The sequence below is a fragment of the Pseudorasbora parva genome, chromosome 20 (assembly GCF_024679245.1).
Source record: "Pseudorasbora parva isolate DD20220531a chromosome 20, ASM2467924v1, whole genome shotgun sequence".
NCBI classification, from domain to species: domain Eukaryota; kingdom Metazoa; phylum Chordata; class Actinopteri; order Cypriniformes; family Gobionidae; genus Pseudorasbora; species Pseudorasbora parva.
This window is the reverse complement of record NC_090191.1, coordinates 7,425,340-7,443,126: the sequence shown is the minus strand read 5'-3', so window position 1 is coordinate 7,443,126 and position 17,787 is coordinate 7,425,340. Positions and strand designations below refer to the sequence as shown.

The 17,787-nt window shown below is 38.7% G+C and overlaps 1 protein-coding gene across 1 annotated transcript; it reads right to left on the bottom strand.

The window, feature by feature from the left end:
• Positions 1–9,665: 9,665 nt before the first annotated feature.
• LOC137049248 (uncharacterized) lies at positions 9,666–17,057 on the bottom strand. The gene is made up of 6 exons (XM_067427741.1): positions 16,158–17,057; positions 14,664–15,709; positions 14,023–14,092; positions 13,323–13,500; positions 12,724–12,884; positions 9,666–9,837 (listed from the first exon to the last, which is right to left on the bottom strand). The coding sequence occupies exons 1-5, from the start codon at positions 16,342–16,344 to the stop codon at positions 12,725–12,727; spliced, it is 1,641 nt and encodes a 546-aa protein (XP_067283842.1). The 5' UTR covers positions 16,345–17,057; the 3' UTR covers positions 9,666–9,837; position 12,724.
• Between the last annotated feature and the right edge of the window lie 730 nt (positions 17,058–17,787).

The window sequence follows — 17,787 nt, the reverse complement described above, 5'->3', positions numbered from 1 at the left end:
CAGTTCTTGTTTTCCCTGGGAATCGAACCCATTACCTTGGCGTTGCCAGTACCACGCTCTTCTGATTGAGCTACAGGAAAGCCCAACAGGAAAGACAAATGTAACCCCCATTTCTGGAATGTATAATAAATAAATGGGTACCATGTCTTTGGCTATGTTCAAAGCTACCGCTTCGGTGATTGTTCTCCACCCATCCCCTTTCCAGTCATATACGGTGCCTTGTGCAAAGGATTCGGCTACAGTTAGCTGTTTTTTAGCTATGTTTTGTTGGTCACTGCGGTTTTGTTCGTCTCAGAGAGACTGGCATTTTTCATATTCGGCTGGATGTCTCAGTTTCAGGTGTTGGAATAGGTTTGTGGTGCTGCTGCCTTTGACTGTGATGGGCTTTAGGCAAATGTTGCAGTATGGGGTCTCTTGCTCCACATCTGTCTCAGCAAACCCATACCAGTTCCTAACAATGGATGATTTTATTCCTTTCTTGGGAACAAACTAATCACTTTCACCAGTTGCCATGTCGCTTTCTGTTGCTGTTTTGTGTGTGCTATGATGTTGTTGTTGTCGCTTGCCATACTGCTATGTGAAACTGACGCTACGGAAGCTCCAGGGAGCCAAAAATGCGCCATCACAGAAAAACTTGGTCTACTTATTTTTTAAATCAGCTGCAAAAGAAAATTCAAATGTATTAATTCAATCAATTTTTCGCCCAGGCCTACTGTTGGCTATATTTTAAATCTAACTCTAACTGTATCCTCAATAACTTGATAGGGTTTTAAGCCAGGCCCTGTGAAAAAGATGGTCATGCTGTCTGCTGAACCAAAGTGTAACGCAACAACCGAGGGTGTAAGGTAAATGTATTACATATTGCATGTTGAATTAAAATTCCTGTGTGGATAAGCCACTTTCCACTCATAAAAGTTTATGTTTTACACAGGAGCACACTCTACAAAGGCCTGACTGGAGATGTGCCTGATCTATCTGCCCTTCAGGTGAGTAAGGATATAACAATCAAATGTAACTGTACAGTTTATCATATCAACCAAAATCTGTATACCAATATTTCATAAGATATGATTTTTCCTCCCCTTTTAATTAAATGTAATATGGCCCATCAAACATGCAATCATATATTCCATGCATAACATACTGCGGATGGAAATTACGGGGAAAGATACTGGTATGATAATTGTGTGTTTTTAAAAAAAAATTATATTATATTTAGTGTATTGTTAATATTACTCTGCCCTGGGCAAGGTTCAAGCTGGTAGTCCCTTGTCCTACCAACAACCTGCAATAGCAAAGCACAATCTATCCTTCCATACTGTCCCACCACAACCATCTGTGCCTCTTCAGAATTACCGCCTACAGTCATCTAGCTGCATTTTTGTCTGTACTGAACCACAACAGCTACACTTTAAGAGTCTGGAGGTCACCTGGGACATGGCGCACAAATATCAATGTGCTTTGTTATGCCCCTACTGGTCGGTTTTTTGTCGTGCGTGTGTGTTCTGTTTATTGTTTGCAGGTGACGCGCTGATTGGGGCGTGATTGGAAGCACCTGCTTCTTGGTGTTCATTGCTCCTTATAAAAACGGATCATTCCTGCTTGGGGAGAGGCCTCTGCAGTTGGTGGCTGTCCTAAGCTCGCACAAATGTAGAATAAAGCTGCTACTTTGCAAAGGTACTCGTCCTCTACTTATTGGTAGTGATCCTTTGTGATCGCAACAGCTACCAGAAACCAAAGTTCATGTACTGAATGGCATCAGCTAAGGAGGCATAGACTGACTACCTCACGGTTTAGGGAGATCTGCCAGGTTTGAGAGAACAACGAAGAAGTTCGGGCTAACCAGATACTGCAAGGGACCGTCAGACGGCAGCTATGAAGAGGGGGTTCGAATTAGAGGCAGATGTAATTTGGGAAAATTGCCAAATGAAAAGGGTCAACCACTACCCCTGTAGATTGGTAATTCACCCTGATGTTCCTTGGCTGGGTGCGTCACTAGACGGGTTAGTTTTTGACCCTTCAGAGCCAGGTCAGTTTGGAGTGGTTGAGATTTAATACCCGAACATTAAAATCCATGTCGACTGCCCATATCTCAAATGAAGGCAGGCAAATTGGTGCTAAGACAAATGCGTTCTTATTACTGGCAAGTACAAGGGCAGGTGTTAATAACAGGAATGAATTGGTGCGATGTGTTTTTTTTGTTTTTTTTTGTGTAGTTTTGGCTGAGGAAGACATACTAATCCAAAGAATTTACAGAGACAGTGATGTCTTGGATGCGATCAGAGAGAAAGTAGAAAGGTTTTATTTCTATGGCTACATACAGAAATGTCTTATGCTTCAGGAGTAGGACTGCAAATAATGATTTTTGTTCAGTGCTTCCTTTTCCATGTTTTATGCTCTGTGTTACCATTAAAAGTGAAAATTAAAGATGTATGTTATGATTATCAAAAGTATTTTAACACTGAGCACCCCAAGAAAAAGACCATTCATTTATTACCTTTGTACTAAGGCAGATGTCTTTGGCACTACAAATGCCTCTTTAACAACTAAACGATTCCATGACCATGCCTGTGAATTTCAGGTGTTTATGCTGCAACTTCAAGTTCATACAAAAGTTTACAAAAAGATTTACAAATTATATCTGAAAATAATGTACAAAGTGATCTCTACAGAATAATAAGCATGTGTAGTTCAGTAGCCCTGCCCACCAACTCATAGAGCTGTTCGGCTCACGCTAGCCTGCAGATAAAACATACAGAGGATATTACGTTATTCCTGGTTGTGGAAGAACACAGTCGCTTCATAAGTGTCCTGTGGATCCTGATATTAGAAATATGTGGTTGAACTTTATTTTTAATGAAGGGGGAAGACAGTGTATGTGTGTTCGCTTCATTTCACTGCGGAATCGTTTGAAAACAAGGCGCAGGTTGACACTGGATTTGCAAACAGATTGAGATTGAAACACAATATTGTTTCATCTATATTGGACCCGACAGGAATGGCGCAACACACGCTTACTCATTGATTATCTGTAGGCCTACGTGTCTATCCAGTCAGAGAAGAGTCCAACTATGAAGGAAGTAGCTTGTCAAACAGACACACAGAACTTAAGATCACTGGAACCACAGCTTGGTTTTGGAACCTTTCGACTTAATTTCAGTGTAAATGAGACAGAGAGAGAGAGAGATTTTGTACAGTTATCACTCATGTGTGTCGTAGCGTACCTGTCAATTGGTTTGTTTGTATGTATTGTTACAAACAAGAGAATGATGAAAGATATCGAGAAACTCAGCCCTCACTTACAAAGTTCATCTTTGGAGTATTTTTCACAGTGTCATGTTATGCTTTGCGCCCAAAAATGTTGTTTATTCTTACATCGAAATGTTGTGCAGGTGTGTTTGAAAGTAATATAATGATTTCAACCTCTATTAAGATATCTTTAATACTTTTTGTTAATGTATTTAGTTTTTTTGTATTTCAGACTTTTTTTTGCAGGTATACATTTCAATGAGAACTCCAATCGTCCTCAGGCTATAATGTCTCTGGAAATCCAATGTACAGGCTTTTGTTTCCCAAAGCCAAAAAGGAAGGATACTCCATTAGGCAACTGAAGTCACAGGCAAAATATTGTAAGTTAAACAAATTTATTTCTGTTCACAATAAAGTAAAACATTCAAAAACAATAAATAACATGCATAATATATATTGTGCTATAACATTTTTACAGGCTGTTATCAGTCTGATGACATTGCTATTGGAAAAGTTAATCCAAAACCCTCTTTCCTACATGGAGGAGATTCACAAAATTAAGGTCCCGGAAATACCTTTTGCCTAGTATGAAAGACCCTCCATGGAAGAGGCTATTGCAAAGAATGTCTCGCGGTTCAGTCAAGGGAAGGTCTAAATCCTACATAGCTGCCTCCAGCATTAGGAAAATCTTGGCGTATGCGCATGACAACACATGACGGGATGACGACCCTGATCTTCCATCCCAGATAGCCCCAGTATCAGCTCACAAAGGTCCTGTACGCCAAGTGTCTGTAGTGCCTAATGTAAAAGACATTAAGTCCGACAGATTGATTGATCTTCTATTATTTACTTAAAAACTCTTGTAATGTATTAACTGTTTTAGTAATTATTGATTTTATTACAAACTGAATTATGTAGTATGACTTTACTGACATAACATAATTCTTGATATTCTATTCCTCTTAGTTTTAAGGGACCATAATCAGCTCTGTAAACATTGAGTGCATTCTGTAGAGAATACACATTAAAGGTCCCGTTCTTCGCGTGTTTTCGAAGCTTTGATTGTGTTTACAGTGTGCAATATGAGAGTTCATGTTTCGCGTGTAAAAAAAACAGTATTTTTCACACAATTTACTTATCTGTACAGCGCTGTTTTCTCTGTCCTAAAAACGGCCTGATGATTTCCTTGTTCTATGAAGTCCCTCCTTCAAAAACACGTAACGAGTTCTGATTGGGCCAGCGCTTCCCGTGTAGTGATTGGACAGCAGCTTGGCGCACTTTGCCTGGAAAGGTCCCGCCTCTTACCATAACGGGGAAATGCAAGCGCTTAATGCGCGCTCTTCTCCACGTGGGAGAGCAACAAGAACACGCCCCCTATTTTGCGTGTTCTTGTGGGCGGAGGGTTAGTCAACAAACGGTTCTAGTGATGTCATTCATGAAGGAAGTGCAGGGGTGTAGTCCAAACCGGCCGTTCGCTGTAGGCTTTGAAAGGGAACTTCTGTTAAATAAAATATCTCGCTTGGCTTTGAACTTTGAGCTTTATAATTTTACAGGTATTATTTATGCTCTAACAGCAACATTACACACTAACTAAAGTTTGAAATATGGAATCGCGAAGAACGGAACCTAAAAAAATCAGCATATCATGAAAAGGTTCTCTAAACGAGCTATTAACCTAATCATCTGAATCAACTAATAAACTCTAAACACCTGCAAAAGATTCCTGAGGCTTTTAAAAACTCCCAGCCTGGTTCATTACTCAAAACCGCAATCATTGGTAAGACTGCCGACCTGACTGCTGTCCAGAAGGCCGTTCTCAGATAGGCTGTTCTCAGAGTGCTGTATCAAGGCACCTCAGTGGGAAGTCTGTGGGAAGGAAAGTGTGGCAAAAAATGCTGCACAACCAGAAGAGGTGACCGGACCCTGAGGAAGATTGTGGAGAAGGACCGATTCCAGACCTTGGGGGACCTGCGGTGGACTGAGTCTGGTGTAGAAACATCCAGAGCCACTGTGCACAGGCGTGTGCAGGAAATGGGCTACAGGTGCCGCTTTCCCTAGGTCAAGCCACTTTTGGGCTACAGAGAAGCAGCACTGGACTGTTGCTCAGTGGTCCAAAGTACTTTTTTCGGATGAAAACAAATTTTGCCTGTCATTCGGAAATCAAGGTTCCAGAGTCTGGAGGAGGACTGGGGAGAAGGAAATGCCAAAATGCCTGAAGTCCAGTGTCAAGTACGCACAGTCAGTGATGGTCTGGGGTGCCATGTCAGCTGCTGGTGTCGGTCCACTGTGTTTTATCAAGGGCAGGGTTAATGCAGCTAGCTATCAGGAGATTTTGTAGCACTTCATGCTTCCATCTGCTGAAAAGATTTATGGAGATGAAGATTTGGTTTTTCAGCACGACCTGGCACCTGCTCACAGTGCCAAAACCACTGGTAAAGGGTTTACTGACCATGGTATTACTGTGCTCAATTGGCCTGCCAACTCTCCTGACCTGAACCCCATAGAGAATCTGTGGGATATTGTGAAGAGAAAGTTGAGAGACGCAAGACCCAACACTCTGGATGAGCTTAAGGCCGCTATCGAAGCATCCTGGGCCTCCATGACACCTCAGCAGTGCCACAGGCTGATTGTCTCCATGCCACGCCGCATTGAAGCAGTCATTTCTGCAAAAGGATTCTCGACCAAGTTTTGAGTGCATAACTGAACATAATTATTTGAAGGTTGACTTTTTTTGTATTAAAAACACTTTTCTTTTATTGGTCGGATTAACTTTATCACAATATGCTAATTTTTTGAGAAGGACCTGTAGATAAGGATGAAACTGAGGTAAGACTTGCAATGGTGGGTTAGAGAGAGTTCAGATGTTAAGTTCCAGAAAATGTCTTCTTTTTTCTCCCTCAGTCAGACAGCCCAGCATCTGCTAGTTAATTCCATTGACATATTTACGCAATGTGCTTTTATTGTTTATGTTGTTATTTATTTATTTTTTATTTATAAGAAATGCCTTGTACTATAGTATAGTTGTATAATGTAGTATATGTAGTTACAATGTTAATTAGGTATGTGTGAGAGCACCCATGAGAAGGAGTGAAACTGGACTTCCTCTAGACAGAAGTGTGTTTGTTTATGTGTGTTCAAGGACATGAAGAACTGTGATTCTACTCTGGTTTTTACTCAAAGAACCTTAAAAGGAAAGCTTGGTTGAGTTTGCTGGGGTTCAAGGACAGGAAAAGGTGGACAGCTTACACCTGTGAAGCCTTGAGAAGGATCTTGGAAACTTAGAATTGAAGTTAGGAATTAGAATGAAGAGTTTACTCTGTTTTCTGCTGCTGTTTGTGTTTGTCGTTGTCTATGTGAGACTTCAGCCTGACAGGAGGATATTTGATAACCAGAATAACCACAACACTTTCAGTGGTTACCTACCGTTTCCCTTAAGATAACAGGAGCTTTACAGAATGTGATTCCAGTAATTCTGAACCTTCAGCTTATGATTTAAGATGAAAATCACGAAGAATCATTAACATGAACCTGTATTAATGAGGACTAATATGTGTTTGAAATTTGTTTTTGGATTAGATTACTGTATAAAAGTCTGAGCTGTCTATACATGTTTGTATAAAGAGTTTCATCACTGAGACAGACTCATGAATATCACGTGACTTTCCTATAGTAAATCAATAATTGTATTATTGAAGTGTATCTTGATACTGACCCTTACATCTTGTATTGACATCTGTACAGGATTCCATTTAGAATATCTATCATATTTTGGAACCACTCCTACAGGATTCCATTAGATATAATCTTGTAAAATAATTTATGTCTTGTCCTATAAGATTCTTGTCTGATTGCTATTGGATTCTGTGGGAATTGTCATATAAGATCATCTCTATGGAGGGATTTTTCAGTCAGATTATAAACTAAAAGTCTAAAACTAAAAGTCTTAAACCAAAACTAAAAATCTAAATTTGAAACTTACAGTCCAAGTCGAAAATGAACTTGGTATTTAGGATTGGGCATTTGGTATTTAGGATAGGGCATTTTCTATTTAGGATTGGGCATTTTCTATTTAGGGTTGGGCATTTGGTCATTTAGCCATTTAGGATTGGGGATTTGGGGATTTAGGATTGGGAATTTGGTATTTAGGATTGGGCATTTAATCATTTAGCCATTTAGGATTGGGGATTTGGGGATTTAGGATTGGGAATTTGGTATTTAGGATTGGGCATTTAATCATTTAGCCATTTAGGATTGGGGATTTGGGGATTTAGGATTGGGGATTTGAGGATTGAGGATTGGGGAGTGTATGCAAATTAGGAGGCGTGGCCCAAATACTGGAGGCTGGGTTTGAAATGGCTGGTGCGCAGATGCACCTTATGGACAGCAGAGGGAGCTCCCAGTGCTAAGGAGCACACTTTAATGAAACCAAGCGGAGCGAGTGAGCGGCTTGAGCGAGGACTGTGCGATAACTTCAACTTAATGACAGCTTTGTAACATTTGTGGCCTCAAACACAAAGTCACCAGTGAAAGGAGTGCTATCGGTCTGACGACGAGAAAGCAGCAGACAGTGCAGCAGGTAAGATGCTAACATTAGCTACTAGTTATATAAGCTGATATTGCTAATATGCTTTAGTAGGGAATTATTATATTGGGACATGCTGCCTTGTTTTTTAAACTGCGGTTAACCCCTCTGACATTAGTAGATACACTCCTTTCCCATTGCCACTAGATGGTCTTGTTTATGTTTTTTTCTTTTTTGCTATATAGCCTATATACATTTTATTAAGATTGTGAGAGAAAAGAAATTAGGCTTGTTCGACTTGAACGCTGCACACTGCAAGACCTATCGGTGTATGACATCAAAGTACTGCGATGCAAAAGCATAAGGGCGTCTACTCTCTTTGATGTCATATGTTGTGTGTGTATGTATGTGTATATATATATATATATATATATATATATATATATATATATATATATATATATAATAAACAAGGTTAGGAAAGCAATCATGAAGGCCAGTGACGATTTAACAGCAGGGTTTTTGTGCAGTGTAAAAAGGACCGCAATATATTGCTATATTATGCTCTGACTGACATCGTCTTAACGTGTTTATGTGGTGACTTTGCTGCTTTCAGCAGTCTGCGCCATTGGGTCACTAACATATTGTCTTGTGTGGAAAGGTTTAACCATCACAGCTAACACTGTAGTTCAGTGTTGTGCTACTAACCTGAAGTCAAACAGGACCAAAGAACTAGAGGGGGCTGTTGAACCGTTAAGGCCATGTTTCAGTAACTTTTCTTATAACAATAAATAACCCACCCACTGACTTCTCATGATTCTTGCAGATGTTTCACCTGGACATGAAGGACCTCTTTGGGTCAGAGATTTGCTGCAGTGTTTCCAGAAGTGCTCACTAGGTCACAGCCAAGCTACGGCTCATTCTGTAAAAACTGGATCAATAGACACCACTAGACTCCAGACTTTTTCAGTCACTCAGACACATTGGTACTTTATTCTCAAGTATTGTAGTTTATTTTCTCCTCTTAGTTCTTTATATATATATGACCTATAATTACATTAATTTATTTTGTTTGTTATATCTTTAAAATACCTTCTGTACTTTTCTATTCTCCCTGTAATTGTTGTTGTGGTGCCTGATATCCCCCATAAAAATCTTATCTTGACTAGTAACTAACACTTTATTATCATTTTTTAGTTGTTACATAATACAAGTAGTGTAGTAAAGCAAAATACAGGCATGTTACAGTAAATTAATCTCAATCAAGGACTTCCCTTTTGTATCAATAATGTTCTGTGTCTTGTCCTCTGTGAGTATATATGCATTTCGTCAGGAGAGGACTACAAAGGGAAGGGTAGTTTGTCAAAGACAAAGTCTTCCGGTCTGTTAGGGGGGCTGAATTACTGTAGTTGTGCTGGTTCTCCTTGCAATAATCTAGACAATACTTCCACAGTTTCACAATAAAGTTGAACACCGTAGTCACGTTGCTCTGCACTGTAAAAAATTTATTGTCAAATTAACAGTAACTTACTGGCAACAATTATCCAGTAGTTGCTGTATTTTATTCAACAGTAAAATTACTGTAATACTAACTACAGTAGTATTAAGCATACCGTAAAATTAAAAACATTATTTTACTGTATTTTTACCATGTTGAAGTACAGTATTACACCGTTGATTTTTATTAATACTGTATAGTAGTATACAGTTATGAAATGTTATTTTTTTATTTTATAGTGCTGCTTTGTAACCGGTAGAATATGTAGAAAATCCGTAGAAAATTATTTGAACTTTTAAAGGCAAATAGAAAAATAACAATTGAAGCTTTAACTGCACAAGGTTTATTGTGTATTTTAAACATACTTTTAATACATTAGTAATAATGATGTAATGTAATACAGCAATTAAAAACAATATTTATGAAAAATGTATAATTTAACCAATGAACAATTGGTTACATTTCATCAAGTAAAAATGATCCTCAACAGGTAAAAAAAGAGAAAAAGACAGGTTAAGATGAAGGCCAGGTGAGGGAAAAAGTGGGATCAACAGCACTTCTGATAATCCTGCAACAAAAGAAAAGCACAAATCAATCAGTGGCAAGACATACAACTAATAATCAAAAAACCTTTTTAGGGGAAATAGTTTTTCCAATGGTATCCACCTTATTTTTCTCAGAAGAGTGTGCACTCCCATTTGTAAATTAAATGTGCCTGGCTTCTGGTGTCATTCTTAGCCTATTATTTTGATGTATTGAATTTGTCATAATTGTAAACACTAGAATGTAGCACAAATATTTTTATCATTTACAGCACTTTGTTTTTCATCTCGTTATTTCCTTTTATTGGATAATTAACCTAAAGTCTCGCACATTCACAGAAAATAGCTTACGTATAAAATAGAATGTCCTGTATCGGAAGCTAAAGTAATAAATATTGAGAAGGCAATGGTCCGTATTCTATAACTCTGACTCCAAACAATCGGCCACTGATCAGGGCTGCATTTCCCCAAAGCATTGTAACCTTAAATTATTTATAGAACAATTACAACCAATGGTCTCTATGATAAATCTAGGATTACAATTTGTTTGGTAAACACAACCCAGTTCCTGATGATAGTCAGTTAATTTCATAGATATGTGTGTCGACTTGATGCTCATTAAAACATTTATTAAATTAATGCAGATATGAGGTGTGTAATAAACATGCCATTAATGGGCTTATTCAACTCCTCTTTTATTTTTTTAGTTATTTTTCTCTATTCCACATCTCCCTCATGTGTGTTTTAGCAGGGCGGTCTGTGTTGCAAGTGTATGAATAAAGATACTTGCCAGATTACATGTCACTACTGCTTTATTAATGTATCTAATTTTTTAACAGAGTAACAGCTCACTACCAGTTACAAAAGACACTTAACAATATGTCACAGGCAATTCTAGTTGCATTTTTCATCAATTCATTTCTTAAAGGGGTCATATAATGGTACGTGCACTTTTACAAGCTGATTGTATGGAAATGTGTGTTGGCAGTGCCTGTACACAACCATCCTATAATGATAAAAATCCATCCAGTGTTTTGTTTTTTTAAATCTCCTTATATGTTTTCCCGTCTCAAATCGAGCCGTTTGACTGTGTGAGACGTCACACGGCCCGACACCCCTCCCACGACTGTTGATTGACAAGCAGTTTCATCTCAGACCCGCCCTGAGCGAGCTCTGTCAGTCTGCCATTGTGAATACGCTGAAGCAGAGTGGCGTTTAAGCGATTGTAGTGTTCTGTTCTTGGGTGTAATAATGAACACAGCAGTCATTCTGATGTCCCTAAATCCGAACTGCTCAAGACGCAGTGTCTTTTTTTTCCGTCAATGCTTTTATGTCTGCGCAAACCGTGAAGCATTTCTGACCAGTGAGTAGTTTGAAACGCGTTCCAGCTTTACGATGAATGCGGCTAAAGTTGGTAAGTTACATTGTGGCATAGGGCTGGGCGATATGGAGCAAAAAATATATCTCGATATATTTTGCTATATCTCGATATACGATATATATCTCGATATCTTTACAGGAAAAATAACCCCCTAAAAACTACAGCAAAAACAAATATGCCAAATACCACAAAAACTTTTTTTTTTAAATTGAAGTGCAAAGAGGTAGTCAAGTGCTTTTGCGACATTTAAAAAAAATAAAAAACTCCCTGATTACATAAATAATAATAATTTAACTGTAAAAGAAAATAAATAATATTGCCTTCTTTTTATTTCATGCTTTCAAAAGATGAATCAAAGACCCCCTTTTTTACAGTTAAAGTAAACAGTAAGCATTTTGCAGAAAGATGGGGGCATGACTGAGATATAAATAAACTGATTTTGTCATAACACCATTTCCTGTTAAATTTGTATCAAAATTCAAACAGTGATGTTTGTCATGAGTTTGACAAAATTCAAACTCATCATGCAGATCATGTAGGCTACACATGAGCTGAATTTCACTTCTTTTCCAGTTACAGAATGAAATGTGAATGTCAGAAGGTAGGCTATATGATAATATGATACAGTACTACTTACAGAAGAGCACCGCGTGTCTCAGGACACCCGGGATGTCGCGTTTTTCCCTCTTGGTTAAAACGTGATTAGACCTATTCATCATAATCCCGTGATAAAGCTGACAAAATAATAATAGTAATGATATTGCAATACTTTTTAAATGTTTTCAAATGATATGCGATCATTTTGACATTTTAACCGAAAACTATGCGATCAGTTAGACACAGATCATAAACTGGCATGATTGCGACCGCGTCTCGCACCAATAGTGTCAATCACCTGACTGTGGGTGAAACGTGCGATTTGAACTATGATGAACATTAATATTTCTTTATGAATTTTAGCAAGCAGTTGTGTTAGAAGGAAAACATGGTCTCTAAACTGAGTCCTGAACAACGTGCGCGCTTGTCAACATGATAACTAATCCTCACCTGGTTGTGGAAGCAGCCGTGATCAATGAGACAACACGCGAGGGGAGGGGGAACAAAGCAAGAGGCGGGAGGCGCGCGAGGCTCCGCGAGCACAACACAGAGAAGGCAAACAAGCAAAGTGGCGGAATCAGAATTTAATATAAACAATATATCGATATATACGATATGTCCAAATCCATATCGAGCTGAAAAAATATCTCGATATATTTTAAATATCGAGATATCGCCCACCCCTATTGTGGCATGCTTTCTATGTATGACGTTCTCAATATAATTCATAATCACACGTTTATAATGAACAACGCATTATGGTTTATATGACCCCTTTAAATTATCCCTTGACTATGTTCTGGCCCGCCATCTAGTGGCAAACTTTTTTTGGGGGGCCCGATGCCAAACTTACTTGCCGACCCCTCGTTTAAGTAATTTCCACCTTTTTTGTATTTTTCTAAAAACAGATTCACATTCCTAATATTAATCTTACCTTAATAATTTTGCCAATCGTATTCTGCAAAGTCTCTGATGAAAGATGCAATGTGTGGATTCAAGGCCATGGTCTTCCTCCTAACAACCTTCCCACTCTTTCTGCTCACCTGGAACTGTGATGTGCATTTTGAATTTTCAGGATTTATTCTGACAAGAAACCTGTAAATACAAAACAATAAAAATTATTTTCCAACTGAATCAAGAGTAGGGATGGTTATCGAAACCTGGTATTAAATGGGCCCCGGTGCTGAATTATGAAAGGCCGCTGTTTCGATAAGCGCAGACGTTATCGGTTTTGCTGTCAGTACTAGAAAAATTACATAGAAAATACATATTTATTATTGTTATAAAAACGTTTTCTTGCAAATTTGATCTCGCCGACCATTTCTACACTAATATTAAACCATTTGTATGTGTTGCATTTTTGGACTTCTATTCGCAGTCTAGAAGAGAGAAATCTCTCTCCAGGCACCCACAGCGTGCACAACACAATGAGTGACGATGGAGGACAGAACTAAACGTTCAAACATGTGGTTACACTTTAGTAAAGAAAAAGTTGCTAAGCTAAGCTACATAGAATGAGTAAGGAGTGTTTACCTCTGGATGAACTCCAGGGTTGAAGCTGCCTCCTCTTGGTACTCTATATTGAACACATAAAACGATCCAAAGAGGACAGCCAGGGCAGAAGTAAAGTCAAGCTGGTGGTCACTTGACTCCATGACCACCTTCCCCTCCAAAGCCAGCATCCATTTTTTTGGAACCAGAACGGATTCTCCTGAAACACATAGTTTCGTATGAAAAACTACACTTTTTTTTGAAACACTTGATTCACTTGCTCCTCCTCTGACTCTCTCTCTCCCGCCACAGACCTCACTAAACCACACCCCCTCGCCACAAGGCTCTATATCGAAACATGGACTGTCTACCAGCCATTACAACCTCCTATACTTTCATGTTGTCCATACAACTATTAGTATTTGCTAAACAGAATCATACCTACCTGATATCTTCACTTCAGTTGTAATCTATCAAATGCTGTTGGTTAAGCTTTTGTTAAATGTTTGCTGACCAATGTTTATATGTCAATAAAAGCCTAAATTAAATCTGTTCATCATATAAAGTTATCGTATCTGTTAAGGAGACTTTGTTCAAACTGCTCAATTAATATGGATGTATGCTTTGATGTCTTTATAAATCTTCCATTAGTAGTGAAAGAAGTCATTCGCTAGTCTAGTACATCTGCAAGATGTGTTCTGTAAACCTTAGTGATAGTGCAAGTCAAGTATAGGAATCTTACCAAGCAGAATTATCCTTGGTGTGCTGGGCAGGGAAAGCTGGGTCTCTGCATCTGCCTGAGTGGTAGTTACCTGTATGAAAAAGTCAACAAAAAGTGGGAAGAATCAGAGCTACGATCTGAGATATCACATACTGGAAAGGCAAATAAAATAACATTTATACTACTGGACATTCAAAGGGATAGCTCACCCAAATATCATAATTCCATCATCATTTATTCACTCTCAAGTTGTTCCAAACCTAAACGAATGCATTTCTTCTGCTAAACACAAAATATAATATTTTAAAGAATATGTTTGCTGGTCCCCATTGACCAGAAAACAATACTATGGAACTCAATGGGTACCAGCTATTCATATGCATATAGGTTTGGAACAACTGGAAGGAGTAAATGATAACAGAATTTTCATTTTTTTGATGACCTATCCCTATAAATACGTTTGTTTCATCAAGTTAGAATAATATTTGGTCCTCAAAAATAAGATTATTTAATTTTGTTTCAATTAATCTAAACACAGTAGATAAATCTAAACAGATTAGAGTGTTTCAATTTCCCAACAATGATTTACAAAGGAAAACCTAATCAAACATCTAAACAACATTTATGGTATGACAGTATCGTAAAACAATTACTGTACTTACATCAGCCAGAAGGAAGAGTGAATCTTCCTTTTCTTTGAAGAATGCCATCATCACTAATATGGCAGCAAGGCCAGGATCCACATCTTCAGCTACTCTTTCTGTGTCTGCGAGGACTGTCCTCACCTCCTTTCTCCAGCGCATTAGCTGAGACCTAAAGAAATGGAGCACCCTTCTTCCTTTTCCAGAGATGGATTCCCTAAGTCTTGAGTCTAAATCGATGCCAGTTAGAGAACAAAAATGCTGGACCAAAAACCTCTTAGTGAATAGAAAAGGCCAATCGGTTTTTAGTTGGTCAATGCTAGGAGCAGGTGATATATTGATGGCACGTCGCTGGGCCTCATATGTGATCATCATTAAATCATTAACTCTGGCCTTATCTGCTCCCTTTTGGCCTTCTTGATTAAAGGTCCTTTTCAGCTCCTCCTTCTTCTCACTAAGAGAGTGTCTGGTTTCTCCCTCTGGCAACTCACTAGGCTGCCAGTTTATACAGCCATAACTGTCGGTTTTCGCACATTTCGCTCTGGATTGTACTGGAAGGCTATTCTCCTCTGTCACAGCAGTCCTTTTGGGTTTTCTCAGGCGTGCAAGGGTGTTGTTCCTGTTTAGGTTATCTAATCTTGTCTTAAATTGTGAACACAAAGTAAAGTGCCCACTTCCCATTCGATCTCCCTCATCAGTTCTATCTTCAAAACAGTCTGGATATTGGGCAATGATACTCATTGCAACTGAAGCGCACTGATTCAGAGTAGGATTTAAACAAATTTCCCTCATGGCATCAACAGTCACTCTGACCATATGCCGCCTGTCTGTCTCATCTGGCCTCTTCTTCAGTTCAAGGCATGTTCTCAGACTTGATCTGGTCTTGTCCCAAGGTACTTGGAATGTTGAAGGCCAGGTACTGTGCTGAACAGGTGTAGAGTGCTGAGGTGGTAGTGTGAACAGTGTGCTTGACGAGGCTTCTAAAGAAGACACTGGTGTGAGATTGAGTGTTATCATGTCTGATGCCGCAGATTCCCTTAACAGATTGTTCTGTTGGCCTCTAATATCTAAAGAAAAACAAAAATTTAAGTGTAGCCCTGCCACAGAAAACTAAGGCAAAAAGATGGAGTAACTATATCTGTCAAAACTTAAATTAACCATGTTGTTTATAACATAAGAACACATCTTTGTCATGTTTTTCTTGTTCAAATGTTACAGAAAACATGCAGACAAATACAACAGGGTTCATTTAACTTATTCGGTTGCTATCTTTAACTGTTTACAGCTACTATCTTTATTTTTATGATTTGATAATTAATAACTTATTCACCAATATTATAACTCACAAAGTAAGCTATAGTCTATAAATGAAAAATATGAACAAAAAAATTAAAAATAGGCATGCATCAATAGTGCTATGGAATATCAGGTATATACCAGACTAAAGTATTTACCCTGTACTAAAATCTATTGTAATGTAGACTATTTATTTATTTACATTAACAATATAGTTACCTCTGTTGCTGAATTTTTGTAGTATTTTTCTGCAATCAACTATGGACATGAGATGTCTGATGTCTTCCTCTTTAATGTACATTAAGTCATCAATCTCCCTTACTCCCATTGAGGACAAATCTTCAACTATAGTCTCCAAAGTCTTACTATCCAGATGAGCAAGGATGCCTCTTATGAAGTCCTCCATCACTTTTCACTTAGACAGACAGAATGATGAAGCACAGCAAGATCAAGATCAAACTTTCTATACACAGGCAGTGGGTAATAGTCAGCAAGACCGTCGACACATACACAAACATATTGAGTCTCAAGGTCATACTGCAGGCAATGCACACCTAGGTCCAACACTGGCACTGATTGATGTTTCTCAGACACAAAAAAAACCTTTTCCTGTTTGACTAATATTTGAACAATCTTGCCTAGCACATAGCCACTACCATTGACATCAAGAACAACAGTCATGCCCTTTTTGTATATTGTGCCTTTGTATGTCACAGTAGATGTTTCTATTGTGTTGTCTTTAGTCAAGCCCTTGCACCTTACAGCTTGCTGAATTGCAGCATTATACATTTGGTCATCAAATTCATTTGCCTGACCAACTTGGAGAATATGGGGGAAAATATTTCCACTGTGAAGATAGGCCTGCAACAGTTGGTGCCTTTCTGCTAAAGTGACACCAAGATTTTTGAAATTATGGAGCTTCCGAGCACACTGTTTAAAATATGTGTGTTTACTCTCGAAGCGCAATGTCCAGAGGCGAATAAGAGGACCAAATTTCAGTATGAGGTCAGGATAGTGGAGTAAGAAGTGGTGTTTTGGCTTGTTACGTGCATCTGGAAAAAGAGCTACTCTAGACTGGAGATATTCCCTGATAATAATCTTGAGATATGCCACCTGGTTGACATGAATCTTAGGCGCACAAATCAGCTCTACTATTTCTCTGAGTTTAAGGCACAACTGCCAGGCTTTGTCTTCCAATGGGTTCTTGATCCTATTACCAATGAGAATAGGGAGAAGACGCAACAAGCACCAGTTCTGGGCAGCACTACCTCCCAACTTTAATCCATCTGACTTCACTTCACATGGCCGGCTACTAGCATCACTGCTGTGGAACTTCTGCTGAGATATGCTCCTATTCAACTGAACATATGAAAAATGTTTCCCAACAGAAACCATGTTTTTGATATACATTGCTAGATCAGCTGACACAATCCCTTCAAACAGATCATGCCCCAGGCAAGGTGGGAGTCCTGGTTGGCAGACATGAAAATGTTTCAGTCGGTTGAAAATTGAGTCAAACTTCAGGCCCGCTATGATGACTTCCTGGCCTTTGGACAACTCCTCAAGACAGTTTGCATAAGTTTCTTCTGTCCTTAATGGACCAAGCTTTGTGGGCTCTTTTTCAAAACTTTCTCGATCTATGAGACAGTATCGACAAAAGTGTTTGCTTCTGCTGAAGTTTTCAGTAAACCCCCCAAGAGAATGTGACCCTAGGTTATCGCCTGCAATAGCTATTACTGTCCCCTGCAACGTTTCACCATTGTCTAACACAAAGCCAGATTCCTCAATCTCCCTAAGATCATTTACTAGAGGAGAAAATATTTTGTCATTGCCAAAATGGTGGCTATCC

What these genes read in the sequence shown, in the direction of transcription:
- LOC137049248 (XM_067427741.1), bottom strand. Translation starts at nt 16,344, where the DNA reads ATGGAGGACTTCATAAGAGGCATCCTTGCTCATCTGGATAGTAAGACT. An exon ending in ACAAAAATTCAGCAACAGAG is followed by an intron (nt 15,710 to 16,157) that starts GTAACTATATTG and finishes GTTTTTCTTTAG; the next exon opens with ATATTAGAGGCCAACAGAAC. An exon ending in CACTCTTCCTTCTGGCTGAT is followed by an intron (nt 14,093 to 14,663) that starts GTAAGTACAGTA and finishes TTTTTCATACAG; the next exon opens with GTAACTACCACTCAGGCAGA.